The sequence below is a fragment of the Trichoderma harzianum genome, assembly GCF_003025095.1.
Source record: "Trichoderma harzianum CBS 226.95 unplaced genomic scaffold M431scaffold_7, whole genome shotgun sequence".
In the NCBI taxonomy this organism is placed as follows: Eukaryota; Fungi; Ascomycota; class Sordariomycetes; order Hypocreales; family Hypocreaceae; genus Trichoderma; species Trichoderma harzianum.
The window spans coordinates 870893-888306 of NW_020209255.1; the positions used below are offsets into that span (position 1 = coordinate 870893).

The following is a 17414-nucleotide window of genomic DNA, read 5'->3' on the forward strand; positions in this document are numbered from 1 at the left end:
CTGATGCTCTCTCATGAAGGCCTGAAGTCTCTCAACTCACCTGATGGATTCTGGCATCGGACTCGGACTGACTGCAAAGCCTCTGCTGATGCAGGGTGTGGATTGTGTAAATTAATCTTATTCACTGTCTGCAGAGAAAATGACGAAGATTGGGCTTGTGAGCAACGTCTCATCTTTCGAAATTCTCGAGTTCCGCGATCTTCGCCCACTTTGCCGAACAGTCAACAGATGGGAATATATGGGCTTCAATGCAGTATCGAATCTGAGCCCACAAAATCCACTGTTACCATTCGAGTATTTGCTAAAAAGTGTGAGTATTCGTTCCATAAAGAGTGAGAAACCACAATCTGACAAGATATAGACGATCCCATCGCAGAAATTGTGCGCCAGAGGCCTCTTCGCAGAAATGTCGGAAGCAGCAATGCGTTTGCCGCAGCAAGGGCTCTCATCAAAAATTGCATGAATCCCAAGAATCCCCACAAACATTGTCAATATTCCCGAGACACCGTCCTTCCGCTGCGAGTTCTCGATGTTGGCCAGCCGAGAGACCCTCACCCAACAGTCAAATTGAAGATTAATGATATGGACACCCGTGCCAAATATCTGGCTTTAAGCTATTGTTGGGGAAAGCAACTCGGCCCTACAGCAAGACCACTTCAGTTACAGAGAGATAATCTCAATCAACTGGTTGCCGGTATCGAATTGGAGAATCTTCAACAATCCATACAAGATGCCATTTTTGCCACTCGCCAACTGGGCTTTCAGTATCTTTGGGTTGATGCCCTTTGTATCATCCAAGACTGCGCTAAAGATAAATCAACGGAGATTTCACGCATGGCGTCCATCTACAAGAACGCTTCCGTGACTATTGCGGCATCCTCCTCAGAAAATGCAGCACATGGATTCCTAACCCAGAAGAAACAACCTTATTGTCCAGACTATGATGTCCGTGTTCCAATGGCAAATAATGTGACAGGTACGGTGTATCTTTCAACAGGTCCATATGAGCCTGATCATCCTTTAGACAAGAGAGGATGGACATTACAAGAGTTCATGTTATCATCAAGAATGTTGATATTCTCCGACTATGAACTTTTATGGCAATGCAAAGAAGTAGATCTTCGGAGTGTTTCTGCAAGAGGGCTCGAGTATCTTCAACTATTGGAGAGTCTCCCATGGACAGTTTTTGACAATGACACAGAACCCTTCTATGGAAGCCTTGAAGATGATAAACTTTATCTCTGGAAGACCATTGTTTGGCAGTACACAGATCGTGAGCTAACAAATGCTGATGATAAGCTGAACGCAGTCATGGGCATAACCTCTGAGCTTGAAACGTTATGGCGTGATATAAATATCTATGGGCTGTGGAAGAAATGGTTTATAGACCTTCTAGCTTGGCATAAACCGGATCTTAAAAGAGAAAAGGGACGAAATCTCAAACGAGCACCAAGTTGGTCATGGGCATCTCTCGATGGTATGATCGCTTATGAAGGGTCCATCACCGCTGATGCCATAGTCAAGGTATTGACTATACAGACAGTGGTATTGGCATGCCGTATGCTGAAAGTAAATGAAGTAAAAAAGGACAAGGTCAACACGATAGTAGAGGGCACGGATCTCGAGGTTCCTGAGACAGAAGTCCAAGAGATGGGGTTGAGTTTTGACGATGTGGAATATTTGTTGTTGGGGACAGTACAGATCGGCGCTGATACTGAGAAAGGCAAAGGGTTGCTTGTGATTGATGTTGGCGGAGGATTTTATCGGCGGATTGGACTGGCTAACTTCGAGGATATGGACATATGGGAAGGCGTCAATCGGCGAGATATTACATTTGAGGCGAGGATCAATGATTAGGACAGAGAGCTTACAAATAAATATTGATTGCAGTAACTTCTATAGCTACAAGGGCTTAAGCACTTAATGTGATATCCTTGTATGAATCTTTTGGTGCCTTTGGCAGTCGCTTATTCTTGTAAAGGCCTTATCACAGCCCATGTGCGTACACTTAAAAGGCCGCTCTCCAAAATGGCTTCTCTCGTGGCTGACCTGGTTGATCTTCCTTGTGAATTTCTTACCACATAGACTGCAAGGAAACTCTTTTGCCCCAGTTCTGGGACGAATCGGCTCAAATGTACCTTGTTCACTGCTCTGTTCAGGATGGTAAATCCGCACGTGTCTCTCCAAGTCCTTCTTGGAGGTGAACCCGATCGGGGCAGCATTGCATCGGATGGAACACTGATATGGCCTATCGTGCCGGTTGTTGTGGACTTCAAGATCTTCTTTCTTATCGTAGCCCACATGAAAGTAAGCGCATAGGAGGCGTTTGCACTTAAAGAGATTCGGACCATAGTAATCCGATATCTTATCATTGAGGTAAGCGATATCACCAGGGTTGAAGTTGGTCTCCAATGAGGCTCTATTCTCGAGCATAGCCTTCTCAATCCTCTCAATACCCATAGTGTTCCGGACGTCGAAATCATTTTTCTGATGAGTATAGATATGATTCCACAGGATGCAAAGGTTTTGATAGAACGGAAGAGCAGAGAAGTTGTCGAGATCCGCTGGCATTCGGCCTCGAAAATCTCGGTGAAATTCTTGTGTGAGATCCGCTCGATTTTGGTCCACGAAGTCTTGCAATGCGGAACCAAATTCCTCACAGTCACTGCTTTGTTTATTAAGGAAGTCGCTGCACTTCGAAATTGCTGTACTGATGTGGCTGTGCCATTGAGAACAAGCGTAATCTTGAAAGGAAAACCAGCCAAGCTTTACTTTTTCTTGCCGTTGATTGTCGTCGTAATCTTTAGAAGCGCTAATTATGCTTAGGTATCGCAAGCAGCGAATTGTGAGTCCACACTGGACAGCCTGTTCAGCAATGTACTTATTTTGAATGATATGTCTAGCCATCATTAGTTTAATACCATAGAGCCAGCTGATAGATTAACTCATTGCTTACTGCCGCGCTGTGGAATGAACAATCCGGATGTGACCACCTTCAAGAATATGCACCAGAGACCCAAGGTAATTATGGGAATCCTGCCTCAGCATCTTGTTATCAAAATCCACTTTCTGTTGTTTAGGATCATATGACAGAATCGATTGCATTTCGTGCCATTTGAGGGGACGTTTTGCGCAGACCAACCAACCGAGAAGTTGCGTTGCCATATCCCAGTGAGCTTCTCCCTCTGGCGGTTTCAATAGCTCAGTCCTCAATATACCTAAAAGCTTCTCATATCTATAAAAGATATTAGTCTACTCACGTTGTCCGTGGCGAAATTTGTGCAGTTGCAAACTTACATCTGGGAGAGCTTCTTGGGTGCCATTTCTTCTGTCAATTTCTCTAAAAGGTTCTCTTTTGTCATCTGATGCCGAAGATACTCGATGGCCAAATGGGCATAGAGAAACATATCTAAATTTGTTATCAGCATGCGCTGCGCTAATGGATGCCAACCGTAGGGGTATACTTCGAAAACGAACCTTCACTTCTTCGGCAGACAATACTTTCAATCTGTTGTTTGTCGCTTTCAGAAAGATTGAAGCCGCTGCTTGTCGCGCTCGCCTTAGAAAAATCCGGTATCCTCATTTTCACATAGTTTCTGATGTCTTCTGCATTGTCCGTCGCCTTGAGTTCGACACATGCATCACTCTCTGGCATGATGTCGGCTTTGGATAGTTCCGGGATTTTTTGACTCATAAATAGCACCCTCAATCGCCCCTGCTTGATGTTATCACAGTTTGTAACCTGATCCTTGAAGAAGCTTGCAGCTCTACGCGCTTCTATAATTTCGCACTCGTCTATTCCATCAATGACGATATACTGCCGCGTATTATACTCAAAGAAAGCCTTGATGAGAAATTCTGCCGTTGCGACGTCCGTTAGAAGTCCACTTGAATCGATATTTTCTTTGCACAGAGGCAAAAGATACTCAGTGACTTCAACCATTTGATGCAAAACTCCTTTGAGAATGTCAAGGTAAGTGCGATGATCAGTGTCTTCTTCTTCGCAATAGAAATAGCATATCTTGCTCTCTTGCGAAATTGCTTTTCTCCTCTTTCCGGCACGATAGTCCCCTAACTCGTCTATTAACAATGACGAGAGGATAGTTTTACCTGGACATCATTAGCTCACAGTATCCCAACTTTATGAAACAAGACTATTACCAAATCCTCTACTCCCTTGGAGCCAGATGGCGGAATTGGGTGGCGGATCCTCAGTTATCCAATCAGTGACTTCGCTGTATTTCTTGAATAGCCAACGGCCAGTATCAGGACATATTCTCGCATCCTGGAATTTCTTGTGAAGTAGCGGCATCTTCTTGGAGGCCGATATCCAAGCCAAAACTTTCTTTTTTGTTTTGGTTTCCTCGTCTTTTTGTTTTTCTTCGAAATTTTCCCATGACTTCCTTACATTCTGGGGATATTCTAAAAACATCCTCCTAATATTTTGCCAGTTTTGACTGCCGCTCTGCCAGGACTCCACTGGCGGTAATTCGGCATTCACATCTAAGGTCGCTCGAGGGTTCAAAAAAGATGAGCCCTTCTCCTTAATAAATTTCCCATGGCTTTCCAAAGAAACTGCTATATGATCGAAAGTATTGGTGAGAGATTTCCACGTGGATTTGTATATTTTCTGAAATACTGAAGAATATGTTAGCCTTGATAATGATATCACCAGACGGGAGTTAATCTTACAGGTAGAGCGGAGGGAGAAAAGCTTATAAACATGCTGATGGAAAGTAAGAACATCTTGATATATGTGCATTAAAAATGTTGTGCAATCGGGTATTGAGATGAATAGCTGTACATACTCGTACAGCAATGGCAGTTTCTCTCCTATCTTCTCGTATACGTCTAGTAAGTTGTCCAATTCTCGATCGGTGGAATTTGTGAACTACATTGAATGGTGTTAGCCTGGTGCGTTTGTATGACTCCAAAATTGCTTGATTCATATATACCTGTAAAAGAAATCGAGTCGGTCCCCAGACGCATGCCATCAATTTCACGACATGTTGCGGATCGAGCTTAAGTTTAATTATCACTTTCTCAAAATGCTCCATACCGGTAAGAAATAAATGTATTCGTGTCATGTTCATCATTTTTTTCCTCGTTTCTCGCACTGATTGGATATCGTTGATGTCTTGTAGTACTTTATCATAACTGCTTGATTGGAATAGTTCTTTTTGTTCAATATCTGTGACTTCCGCGATGAATTTGTCTACAATGATGAGCATCTCATTCGGGTCCATTGTTTGGTCTTGCCACACTGGTAAAAGTGCTGATTGATCCGGTTTAGGGTTATCAAGAATACATTAAACAAAGAACTCTTGGCTTTGGGATGTTACAATTTGGAAATTTCTGAATTGTTGGGGTTGGGCTGCAAATCTCGGTCAGGCCGAATGAGGCAGCAACTAGGCAGCGACAATAGATGGACGCGCACTGCATGAGTGTTTACAAATACTGCCTGCGCCTCGCCTGTTTCTCTTTTCATTGGATAAAAACTATAGGCTCCCGCTTCTGTTATCATTGTACTCAGCCTCCACACTATCCTTATAGTAAACGAGAAATTGAGAAAGCGCGGTGAATTCTATATACGGAAAAGCGTATGCAGTTACACCCAGCCATTGAGAATTCGCCTATTTATCCCTTAATTTCATGACTTGTCCAAGTTTAAGTGGTGGCAAATATCAGACTTTTATGTCTCCGTATGTTCGCGCAGAACATACAGTTCTCACTACCGTTGCCGAGATTAAAATTGCTGTGAAATGAGCGACTATTGCTGTAAAATGAGCACGCCTTCTGCAGGATTCAAGGCAGCAGCAACAAGACAAACCCACAAATGAACATGAGCCTATTATACTGCTGAATGTAGGAGTTATAGGCGAGGGACTGGATCCACACGTGTATTGTTGGAGATTTTTGGAAACACTTTGCGGCCATTGCATCATATCTAATACTCTAAATAATAGTTAATCTATGTTTTATATTATTTCACACCCTTAATTGATCCTACGGCGTCCGTGTGATCGCCAATTCTAACGCCTTCGCTATGTCAATTAGTCATTATTACAATTACTCTGTAGGCTCACCAATTGCCTTCTGAACAGCATACATGCTTTCCGGCCACCACGGCTCCCCTGTCTCTATGGATTCGGTCATCCACCCTTGAGTTTCCATGAATGAGAGTATCCGACCGAGCTCCCACTGTCCAATGGTGCCAATCCACCACACCCCGTCTAGAAGCATGGCGAGGACCAGCCAGTGGGCAAAGATACTCATTGCTAGTTGTTGTGCTTGTCCAAGTGGTTCTGCATTATTGGAGCAAGCAGAGTCGTTTTGCTGTCCCGGTACTGGTATATAATCCAGGGCTGATTGGACAAGTTGAAGATATTCGAGTGGCACACGGCTCAGGAAAGTCATAATTGTCCGTCTTAACATCCTCGTTGGCGTAACGGAGATGACGTGGGCTATGTACTTCCTCAGCCATGGAGAGGCATTTTCGAGTTTCCCAAGGTGGGAAGTCGATGGGACAGGTGTCGATTGAGAGGATTCAGAGATTGACTCGTCGCTGGCAAATACTGTATTGAAAAGGTTATCCAGAAGTTCAACAGCCGTAAGGCATGCCTGAAGCCCTGAATCCGGGTTTTTCGGTGCGTGGAAGTTTGAGTCATACTGGCCAATCCAGACTGCCTGAGCGTGCGCAGTGAGCTTTTCCATGGCAGCCCCGTATGTCGCAGATACAATTGGTAGAAGCAGCTTCTTCGTCCCTTCTGATGGGCCATCTTCAGGATTGAGTAGATTATCGCCCAGCTGGGGGGTTGTGTGAAAAGTAGTATCGTCATTTGCAACTGAATGTGGGCTCGGCAGATCATTTTCCAACTCGTTGTTTCCACTGTTTAGCAGCCCAACGTAGGCTACATACGCGGCCCGAATGGAGGTTATCCACTGTGATTGCAACGGCAGCATCTCGTTGGATAATGTGATCCCACAGCGGACAGCTTTCTTTGTTAACATAACCCGAACGCAGTGGCCAGATAACGAATATAGCACCATCAACGCAGCATTGGCCAGAACTGTATCAAAGTGACCGCCATAAAGAGCTCCCTGCATCTGGTGAAGTGAAGACCTATGGTGTTCGTCTGCTAGAGCGAGAAGCCTTTTCATATCGTCTATTCTCTCGAAAGGAGCTGATGAACCCCTCAAAATGTCGTAACACTTGCAAACTGCCGAGAGTGCAAGTACTGAGCCCATGACTGGTCTGCTGCCGAACGCGAGATTCGGCATTCCAACGTGGAGAGCGTATAATTCTTCTGCATTGAAGGGGATGACGCGGCTGGTATGTGATATATAGTGACTCAACAGCTCCAAGTCCTCAGAATTCAAAGCATGATATGGCTGGAGCACCTGCGGCACCCCAAGGCCATCATACGGTAGTGTGCGAGCGATGCCTGAATCGCCAGAACAAGTGTCATCGGAATTTACTTCGGAGCTGCTTGGGCTGGGCTCGGCGAGATTTAAATATCCCAAGTCCGGGATTTCAGGGATTGGAGAGATTGGAGAGTCTTGTTCAGGGCTGAGAGCAGTCGAGTCTGTAGGGAAGCGTTCGTTTTGGGTAGTGTAACGGCAACAGTGATTCCGCTTCTGGCAGCGAGAACAGACGGGACGAACTTCATCGCACTGATTGCGCTGTTAGCAAACATCTCCAGCTTCTCAATATTGAATCAAAACTTTAAACGCACCTTTTTTCTCTGCTGTTTGCATCTTATACAGCCCTTTCTAGATTTTTCATGCGACCGACGCTGTTTAAACTCCTTTGCAGTGTGAATGAGAATTGTGGACATTTTGGCTGAATTGTCTTTTAAGCTTGTTGCTATGGAACTCTTCGTGCAAGATTCATGAGAGACCACTTTATTTAAATATTTAACGGTAATCCGGAGACATAGTTACGCTAAGTATGCGACGGCGCTTGCAGCAAGAAAGTAACACACCATCCCTTTTTCGGGCTGTATTTGGAATTCGGTATGTGTCAGAAACTTAAGGCAGAAATGGAAGGTTTCTTGTTTATTCCCGCGCATTTCTCTTTTCGAGTCTGCTGATAAGTGCCGAGACGATAGTATGTCATAATCTCACCCATGCATTCAGCGTTAGCATGAATCCTATACTTCGTTTCAAGGCTCCCAATTCAGATTATTTGTCAAGCTGGTGACGCAGCAAATAGTGAAGGCCCAGGGCTGTGCATTCTAGCCTGGTTTCTAGTGGGATTAGCGGTGAGTTCGCGTTTACGAATCCCGTTGCAAATGCGAACCCCGTCACGAAAATCGCGGCCTTGCCCTGCCGCGGCGAACCATAGTCACCCTGATCAAGTGAATGATCATATATCGCCGACTGTAGCGGGCCCCCTTTTTCGAAGTTGTGAGCCTGGAAAGTTTAGGCTAACAGTTAAGGCCTGTAACTTCAACTGCTTAATAGTGGAGAGAGTTACGTGTTCGATCTTAATAATAAACATACAACTAGTCTGTTGTACATAAGAAACTCCGCAAACTTGATTGGCCGGAGTTAGTATAAGAGAGCGAGCCGATATGAGAGCAGCCTGTAAGCGTCTAGAAAGGCGAGTCATCAAGAATGCGGTCTAGGAGAGCTTCTAAAAAGTGCACTAGTTGTTACCAATTCAACTTTCAGGAACAGATCTACGATATGAGTAACTTTGATTCCGGCAAGAAGTACCCCGTTGTAAGGAGAAAAGCAACTTGTCGAAGTACACAAGCCACCAAGCACTTCAATGAAGAGAAGAAGGTTGATTCTATTGTTCAACTATCGCACGCGTATCCCGGGTCGAGAAGGATCCCGAAGGATGCCGGACTGATCCCCTGCCAACTGGACACTAGGTTGGGTACTGTACACGTAGACCTTCCTATGTTCTCCGTATTTCTGACCCAATCATTAACCTTCCTTTATGGTGTTTAATAATTAGTTTCAATCAACTATCTCGCATTCCTTGTATCAAGACAAACTTGCATTCTGCGGCTAGTTAGAGGAGCATGTAAACCAAGACAAGGATCACGTATGACCAATTGAAGCTATATCTGATGGAGGAACATGTGGAAACTATGATAACAAACTCCTTGTATGTCTATTCCGCTTTTTACAACCAATTTCAATATAGCGCATCACTGAAACACCACATATAACTGTTTTGAATTACTGAAGTTTGTCGGTCCTTCAGACGTTGTATTGTGTGTGGGGAGTTTTGGTTCTGACAGAGGGGAAGAGATTGCGGCACTAAAGCGCGCGAATCGCAGCCCCTGTCCCTTTCCCGAAATCCTTCTCAACTAAGTGCCTAGTGGTTCCCGCATTCTAGGCATCTTTCTAGAATCTTGTAAATCATCATGAAGCTCTGGCTCGAGCATCTTCACCAACAGGATAAGGTACCTCAAGTCGTTCATAGCATACCAGTAGGACTGATCTTTAAGCAGATCATCATCCATACGATGTTTAATATGTGGATAACAATGTGGATCATCGGAGAATATGGAACATTATGGTTCTTTGAACTAGGCAAAATTAGTAGTGCATCGTTCATGCATCCGAGTGAAAGTGTCAACACCGATTTTTTCTCAGCATTTTGCTAAAGTTTAGCTAACATACTTGGGCATTGAAACCATATTGAAATATAAAATACTCGAGATTTCCCCTAGGCTATGGAATGAGAATTGATATCAGCCCAGTTTCCTCGCATGTAACAGCGGCTAATATGACAATGACAGCTCAGGCTCGATCATGTCCTGCCGCAGCTCTCGATAATCCGTGTGGTAAAGCCGAAAGTTTCAACAAGGTATAATGCAGCTAATCTGGGGATAAGGCAGGGCGGTATTAGTTAATCTTGAGGAACCGATCAGTCGGTATGAAGATCTAAGCTAGTTATTGTCCCATATCTAGTTAATCCTATCAGTCCAATGAGCGGTCACACTCAAGCTTTACCGACTGAATCCTCCAGCTTCCATGGCACTAATGGCATAACTATAATGGGGCGAGACTATGATAAGACCGACGGAGTGACATCTTCGAGATCACTCTAACAGTACAAGCGTCGGTGTAGTATTGTACCATCATGAATGTCGAAGATAGACTCCGATTATGAGTTTGAAATATATCACGTTTCACCGACTCTCTATGCAAGTGTTTGGAGCTTTACTGAATTTTGTCTTGTGATGAAATATTTAACATTGCTCGCCTACCTTGGAGCAATGTTGACGTGCTTACAGAATGAAATTGAGGGCAACCTCATCATGATGGTAATGAGATGGGAGGAATTGAGGGATCCTCAGATTCTGTATAGACTCGCTTCTACTTAAGAGTACAATAGCCAATTCCAACATTTGGTCTCCCGAAAGTGCAGCTTTACATGAACGAAAATTCTCCATCGTCTAAACTGTCAGAAAAGGGGTGATATCAAGACATTATTGCGTTCATTTGCACAATGAATAGAACCATCTATGCTTCTGTTGTATGCTGCTCTATCCACACAAGCAGCTTGGGATCGTTACCGTACAGTGCGCGCTCTTAGCCGCTGTCGTAAGTTCGCCAACTATTACTGCGTACTAGAAGCAATTTGAGTTTGATGATTAAGTCGAGTAATAGTATCTTGCAATACCATTATCGACATGAAGTCGGGTACTGTACTCATACGAGTATTTGCTCAATACCGGTTACTCATCAGGTTGCATTGGCCGAGCGTATTCCTCCAGTCTCACGAGCGTATTCCACAAGCCACAGAGCGTATTCCTCCAACGCGCGTCCCCACATCGCGTCGGCAGACGACCGATTCAGAGCCTGAGAATTGCCCTAGCTTGGCAAAGAGGCGTAGTTTACGGGAGCTAGCGGACGCTGTGTCTCCATCGCATTCGAGCTGTCCTTAATCAACATGAATGTTCTCCACCATGCGGACAAGGGAAGTAAACACCGGACTGATCTCCTTTCTCAAGGCACCAATATCGGTGTACGCGTGGAAACAAATGGCCGGGCTCATCCTTGCTAAGAGTACCAGAATCAGCCTGGTGTGTTCCTCCTCCTACTTACCTATCCAAGGAACACGCTCTGCTGACCCCTGGTGAATAGATGAACAGCCTCATTATGGGCGATGCGCTTGAATACGCCCTTCTGGATTCTGGAAGACAATTTGGAATATGCACTACGTAGAGATGCAGATAATTTGGAATATGTAGAGACGTAGACAATTTGGAATAGGTAGAGACGCAAAAATATAGATCGAACATTGTATAAATACCCACCACGCTGTAGTCGGGTTGTAAGCAACCATAGGAACATCACTTCTTTGTCAACCAGCATCATTATACCAGAGAACCATACTCGTACTCCAGCCAATCAGACAACATGCGTGGCCTTTTTTTCGCCATGGCGTTAGCCAGCTTCGCTTCGGCGTTGCCTAACTATCCTATGAAGGGTCACGAATGGATTCCTGCGGGGCCAGGAGACAGTGGGTGACTCAAAAATCGCCGGTGATTCACATATATAGGCGACTAACCGCGAGAAACAGGCCGCTCTCCTTGCCCTGGCCTGAATGTGCTTGCTAATCACAATTACCTTCCTCGTTCCGGAAAGAACATCGATCTACCAAGCATTCAAGCTGCCGTCGCGGCTGCATACAACTATGTCCCTAACACTTTCGACAGCGCCTTCATACAGGCCCAAGACTGCCATTTGACGACTACAGGCAACTTTTCGACTATCAATCTCTCCGATCTGGCAAAACATGGACATAACTGTGTCGAATTTGATGGATCTCTATCGCGAAATGACCTCTTTTTCGGAGATAATTTGCACTTCGACCCAAAGATTTGGTCGACAATGGCAAAGAGACTGGACTTGAACAAGGTTTCGCACGATCCAAAGTCCAAGTACATCACTGTAGAGCAGGCGGCCAAGGCCAGAGCTGCTCGAGTAGCGGACGCAATGAAGGCCAACCCCAATTTTACTGCATCAGATCTCGAGATGAATGGCAGCCCCGGGACGACAGCTTTGTACTTGACCACGCTGTGGGATGATACCGTGGGAGGTGCTCCTAAGGAATGGGTCAAGTCGTTCTTTGGTAAGTCGCGCAAGTGGTCGCATGTCAACGCTGTCTGAAGAACTTGTACTAATCACCAAACAGAATGGGAAAAGCTCCCTTTCACTAGGCCTTTGAAGCAAAAGACTGGTGAAGATATTGGTAACATGCTTACCGCAGTTCTGGCAGTGAAGGTTTAATCACTGGCTGTCAGCACTTATGCAAAGGTTGGCTGCGATGCACTTCTTGTTCCGGCTGTGAACCAAGTGCGATAAAGCCACTACATTTGGAAAGACAATGGGTACCTTTGAGAAACTGGCATTACAAATACACGAAGTTTTTATATTCTTACTCTCTTTATTTTATTATTTATACTATTTGTTTTACAATGCTTCGGAGCTTGCGCGTATAGGATAATACAGGTTAGCATGCAGGAGAGCGAGAACACTTTCAGTACAACATGCGATTTTTGGAACAATAGATAGTGAATATTTCGTAAATCTAGAGTTATCAACAAATGAAGACTTTGGAAGTTTTTTTCCGTATAATTGAAGATGTTTTTCCCCCCGGAGCTAGCGGGGATGTCAAACCTGCGTATTTTGAGTACGTTGTTTCCTGCGTCGACTTATGCCCCAGTGCTAATGGACCAAATAAACAAGGACAATAGGAAGGATAATTCATGACGAACATAAGACAGCAAGATCTCGAGGGCTCATAAATGATTAGTCTCAGTTCTCTTAGCCTTAATCCAAACCCGGCTCTATGCGTTACTGGCGCAATTCGTGACGAAGCTCACTAGAGCCTCTATACATATACTTTACAACACCATTGGTAGGGCGTCACATTTCGATGAGGAACATTAACAGCTGCATAAAAATAAAACTCTTTTCTACTTAATTCATCAACCAGCTAAATTAATATTGTACTAAATAGAAAGAATTCTAATAGCGTCTGCGAGTATCGGTGTCACAACATGTTTTCGGGCAGCGTGTTAACCACAACGGCCATTACAACCCATTCCTAGAAAAGAAGTCGAAAATAAGCTGGAACCCTGCCGTGGCATTGTTGTGGAGTGGCAGCGCATGGCCAGTATTGGGCTGAAGAGCCACCTCGATTTTCGTAGCGTGGGGGTAAGTCGCGTTCAACTCTGTCATATTGGCCAAACCCCTGCAATCGCCTCGGCAGATGTAAAAGTCAAGCTCTGGCAACAAGAATTGCACAGGGGCCCTGAAGGATGGTCCGGGGTTCCCAAGCAGCGAGAAGGCAGAGGCGAACTCTCCGATCGGGACAGGCTGCTTGATGCTAATGCCATAGTCGAGCAACTCTGGTGTGAAGGCGGTCTTAGGATTGCCACCAAAGAAGATGTTTTGGATGCCATCTCTCTGGGCCACAACGTAGCCGCTTGATCGGTTGAAAGGAGGGTTTCCTGTGGCGGCATATTCGACGCTGAACGATGTTGAGCCGGCGCTCGCAAGTTGGGTAGTGAACAGGTAGCCCGTGATGATGGCTCCATCAGTGAGAGGGCCGTATCTAGCGATGAAAGCCGAGGTAAGGAATGAGCCGAAACTGTGTCCGATGTGGACAACCTTATGCGGGGCTGCCAATGACTTGAAAGAAGGAATGGAGGGTTTCGCATGACCCGCAAACTCATACAGGCTACCATTGCGTGCCATGAAAGTCAATTGACGGAGGATTTCGAGCTCAACAGGTGCTTGAACCACGTCGTATGCATCCGGCTTATCAGATTGACCGACTCCCAGACGATCATATGTGAAAATGGAGTATCCTGCTTTAAGTGCTGCTTCCACGTAGGAGTGGTTCTCCGGCTTGTACTCGGAATCCCAGTATCTAGAGTCGTAATGCACTCCGTGGGTGGCGATCTGCAGGATATTATGCTTTCCATTCTTGGTGGACTTGGGAACACAAAGCTGAGCATGGATGTTGAACGTTTCAGAAGTCGTGGTATTCTTGATGATATTACCAGGGCCGTGTATAGTAGTCCGAGTGGCATCGTAAATTGCCCAGGATACTGCTTCAATATCGTTGTCCACTCTTGGTATGTCAAAAACGGCAGTATCCGCGGTAATAGGCAGCGGAATGTCCAGCTGCTTGCAATATCCGTGAGGCCTTTCGACACAGGCATTTGCTGAAACAGAAATGCCTGGTAGAAGCATTAAAGCTCCTAAGAGCAGTGTAGAGACCATTGTCTTTAAAGATGGGGATTAAGTAGGTGAACTGTTCGTAGAGTTACTGGTAGAAGATGATCGATGATTGCAAGTAGATTTGATGACCAAAGAAAGAAAGAAAGTATAAGCTTATTTATAACAAAAAACATCAACCATATGCCAGAGGTTTTGACAAATACTTGCATTGGCCAAGTCAACCTCAGCCGAAAATTGTATAAAATTGCTGACATGAGGCTATGATACGCCATGTTATACGCTCTCCCATTTTGACGCTGAATGTTAGCCAATTCATACGTTGTCTGCGCTATGCACTATGAGGAGCACGCCATGAGGAGTACGCTATCAGCACACAGCAGGCTATACGCTCTTACGCTATGAGAACCAGGCTATATTACGCTCTTACGCTAGATCCCACAACAAAGCGTCAGCTCAGCCTCAATCTATGCGTATAACTTAAAAGCAACTGCATTGCAATCCTTTGGTCCTTTTGCAATTCCGGTTTAGGTCAAACACCGATTTGATCAGTCAGCTGTTTGCGCCTTTCATACGACTAAATGAGATGCTGAAGATGCGCCTTAGAGAGTACATGGTAGGCATGTCATCTTCTTATCTCTGATTCACACAACCAGTCCGACATTTGCAATACCTGAAGAATAATTGGTTTCGTGAGTTCGCAGTGCAAATGACGAGATGGCCAGTTTAGATGCGCCTATCTCAGGAGTATATATATTTTATAGGATGATACATTTGCTGCTGTATTAGAATGGCCTTCATTTATACGACATCAAGAATGAAGAAACTCAGGCCTTGCTCAAGGGCCACCCATGCCCAAGCGACGTCAGCGGAGCTATGTCAATTGAGCAGGGAAATTCTCAATGCCAAGATCTGAGTGGTGAATTCGGAGCATATGACAACAATTTCCTGCTTACTGGTCTGATCTAGTTAGGCACCCACGATCAGAAAGATCGGGCTGACAAATTGTTGAAGACAATATCGGCCAGACTTCCAGCGGGGCATTTAGTTACTGGCATCAGAGTCCGAAGAGCAAATAAGATTGTAGTTGTGAAGCAACACCTGTCTGTTGATTAGGCTTAAAAATGATCATCGTAGAAAATAATGGTGCGCTAATGACTTGCATTATGCATTCACTAACACTGAGAAATTTATGTCATCTCTAAGCGATTATTTGCCTGCTAAGGATGTGGAAGCTGCCACGAACATACGCGAGCTTCGCTCGTGTCGTTTATCCACTGCTAATGAGCCTCTCGCCTTCAATAGACAAATCAAATCAGCTTAGAATACAAATGCACTTAGTCAGACTATCCAAGGGGCAAGTCCTGTCATATTACCGAGGCGAGCTATCACGTATATTCTCGGTAATGGGTCTTCAAGGCAGGCGCCCATGAAGCAATTTAGGTCTTGATTACGCTATAATAAGTTTAACACGATGGTACTTGGAGTTATTTGAAAGTTACATTGTCGGGAATATTAATTACACCGTACACGATAGAATCAAACATGCCGTCGGCATTCAACAATGATCAATATGTAATAATTTGTATGCAACAAGTGGAGTTATTCGTAATCTAGAGAGCGAGTGCGCTTTCATAGCCAACCCCCTAACGATTAGCCAGTAGCTGCAGCTATTAAAAGCGCTGGTAATACTGAGTTACTTAGTGTCTATACAGTACTAAATAATATATAGAGCGCCAATAATTGACACACGGATTCGTAGACGACCCAAACTTGCTACTTCAAGTCAACAAAAACCTCTATTCAGTTGAACATGGCAATTGTCGGCGAGGGAAACGCAATCTCGCCGGAATTCCACATGAAGCTTTACTTGACCGGCATCCCCGACCCTAGTGGCAGAAATGGTCGTATTATAGAATAACCATGTTTTCAAGTCTTTTAGTGTAATGTACCGAGGTAGTGAGATATTGATTAGGAAGGTCAATCCAAGAAAATGAAAGCCCACCACAACATTTTTCATGATATGAATATTATCTTCATTCTCGCCTAGTTTGCCAACATGTCTGTTCAAACCAAGTACACTTAACAAGCTCGACTCATCCAATTCCGAAAAAAATGGTGTTGTCACTTCGTATTCTGGGCTCTGCTGCTGTTATGGCAGTCGCAGCCTCTTGCAAGCAGCTCATTCTGAATGTTGGTCTGCTCTTTTGGCTTGAAATTTCGAATTCATTTTAATCCGCTTATAGTTTGATGACATCGCCATATCAAACGACAACGGGTGTGGTAATTTCACCTTTGGAGAGTTTTCTGTCTATCATGTGAGTTATCCTTGAGTTTATTCATTATTTCAATCAAAGCTGACACGTTCCAGGATATCGCGGTTTCAGATGCTTTTGGCACTTCTAGGGTTTTCAATGCCACCAAAACTCCATCTTGCAACTCTGTCTTAGACGAGGATATAAGTTTAGCCTTGTTTGGTCGAGCGCCTTCACCTTCCAACGTGTTATTTATCAGCGCATTGCTTGATGCCCAGATTGTCACTGCTAATGTAAATACAACATTGGTAAACGAAGCATCGTTTGATATATTGCCCGTCTTTTCAGAAGCTGAGGTAAATCGCGTTTAAGCTCCAAGCCAAGACTAAGCTAACTTATCTCAAGCGTAATTCGAGCGATGTAACTGTTAGAGTTTTTACTTTATTTTCTGATTTCGCCGATGTCGAGATTAACCATGAGTTCGAATTCCACACTGCAACCGATGGATGGGGTCCCTATCACGTCAGTGTTTCTTCAAATGGTGTCGAGTATCGGTTTCTTGAGGCTGACGTAGTGCTTCCGGATGAGGATTCCCAGAGGGGAGGATTACCTCCCGCCTTCTTCCTTGATAACCTTGTTTTGGAGAGTACAGAGTGATGCTGTCTGGGAAAGTGAAGCTAGCACTATTAACATATAGTAGTAAGCGCAAGTTATCATAGAACGGATAACCAACTTTCTCTTTAGCTATAAGAAGTTTAGTTGACAGCTATTGATAGCCCCACAGGGATTGCAAAGCCCAATTGCTTGGAAATACACCTACTTTTAACACCCTAAAACCCCAATATTTTTTTGTACCGATCTGGTCCGCCGTAACAACAATATCTTTGGTGAATGGTTGATTATAGTATTATAATCACAGTAATTGAGATTATGATTATT

At 44.4% G+C, this 17414-nt stretch overlaps 6 protein-coding genes across 6 annotated transcripts; 3 read left to right on the forward strand and 3 right to left on the reverse strand.

The window, feature by feature from the left end:
• Nucleotides 1-139: 139 nt before the first annotated feature.
• On the forward strand, nt 140-1857 carry M431DRAFT_6128 (hypothetical protein; the record flags this gene model as incomplete). Its single annotated transcript, XM_024921581.1, has 2 exons — nt 140-308; nt 362-1857. The coding sequence occupies 2 exons, from the start codon at nt 140-142 to the stop codon at nt 1855-1857; spliced, it is 1665 nt and encodes a 554-aa protein (XP_024773525.1).
• Nucleotides 1858-1863: 6 nt separating this feature from the next.
• Nucleotides 1864-5386, reverse strand: M431DRAFT_531493 (hypothetical protein). The gene is made up of 7 exons (XM_024920831.1): nt 4956-5386; nt 4693-4891; nt 4162-4638; nt 3478-4110; nt 3298-3409; nt 2957-3235; nt 1864-2899 (listed from the first exon to the last, which is right to left on the reverse strand). The coding sequence occupies exons 1-7, from the start codon at nt 5244-5246 to the stop codon at nt 1921-1923; spliced, it is 2970 nt and encodes a 989-aa protein (XP_024773526.1). The 5' UTR covers nt 5247-5386; the 3' UTR covers nt 1864-1920.
• Nucleotides 5387-5925: 539 nt separating this feature from the next.
• On the reverse strand, nt 5926-7853 carry M431DRAFT_144644 (hypothetical protein). Its single transcript, XM_024912682.1, has 2 exons — nt 7737-7853; nt 5926-7674 (listed from the first exon to the last, which is right to left on the reverse strand). Exons 1-2 carry the CDS (start codon nt 7836-7838, stop codon nt 6070-6072), a joined length of 1707 nt encoding a protein of 568 aa, XP_024773527.1. The 5' UTR covers nt 7839-7853; the 3' UTR covers nt 5926-6069.
• A 3556-nt stretch (nt 7854-11409) lies between these two features.
• M431DRAFT_17302 (hypothetical protein) lies at nt 11410-12576 on the forward strand (the record flags this gene model as incomplete). Its single annotated transcript, XM_024913043.1, has 3 exons — nt 11410-11491; nt 11552-12103; nt 12167-12576. 3 exons carry the CDS (start codon nt 11410-11412, stop codon nt 12259-12261), a joined length of 729 nt encoding a protein of 242 aa, XP_024773528.1. The 3' UTR covers nt 12262-12576.
• Nucleotides 12577-12970: 394 nt separating this feature from the next.
• M431DRAFT_508910 (hypothetical protein) lies at nt 12971-14273 on the reverse strand. The gene has a single exon (XM_024919192.1). It carries the CDS (start codon nt 14263-14265, stop codon nt 13069-13071), a length of 1197 nt encoding a protein of 398 aa, XP_024773529.1. The 5' UTR covers nt 14266-14273; the 3' UTR covers nt 12971-13068.
• Nucleotides 14274-16335: 2062 nt separating this feature from the next.
• M431DRAFT_555129 (hypothetical protein) lies at nt 16336-17132 on the forward strand (the record flags this gene model as incomplete). The annotated part of the gene is made up of 4 exons (XM_024921413.1): nt 16336-16413; nt 16467-16538; nt 16592-16831; nt 16881-17132. 4 exons carry the CDS (start codon nt 16336-16338, stop codon nt 17130-17132), a joined length of 642 nt encoding a protein of 213 aa, XP_024773530.1.
• Between the last annotated feature and the right edge of the window lie 282 nt (nt 17133-17414).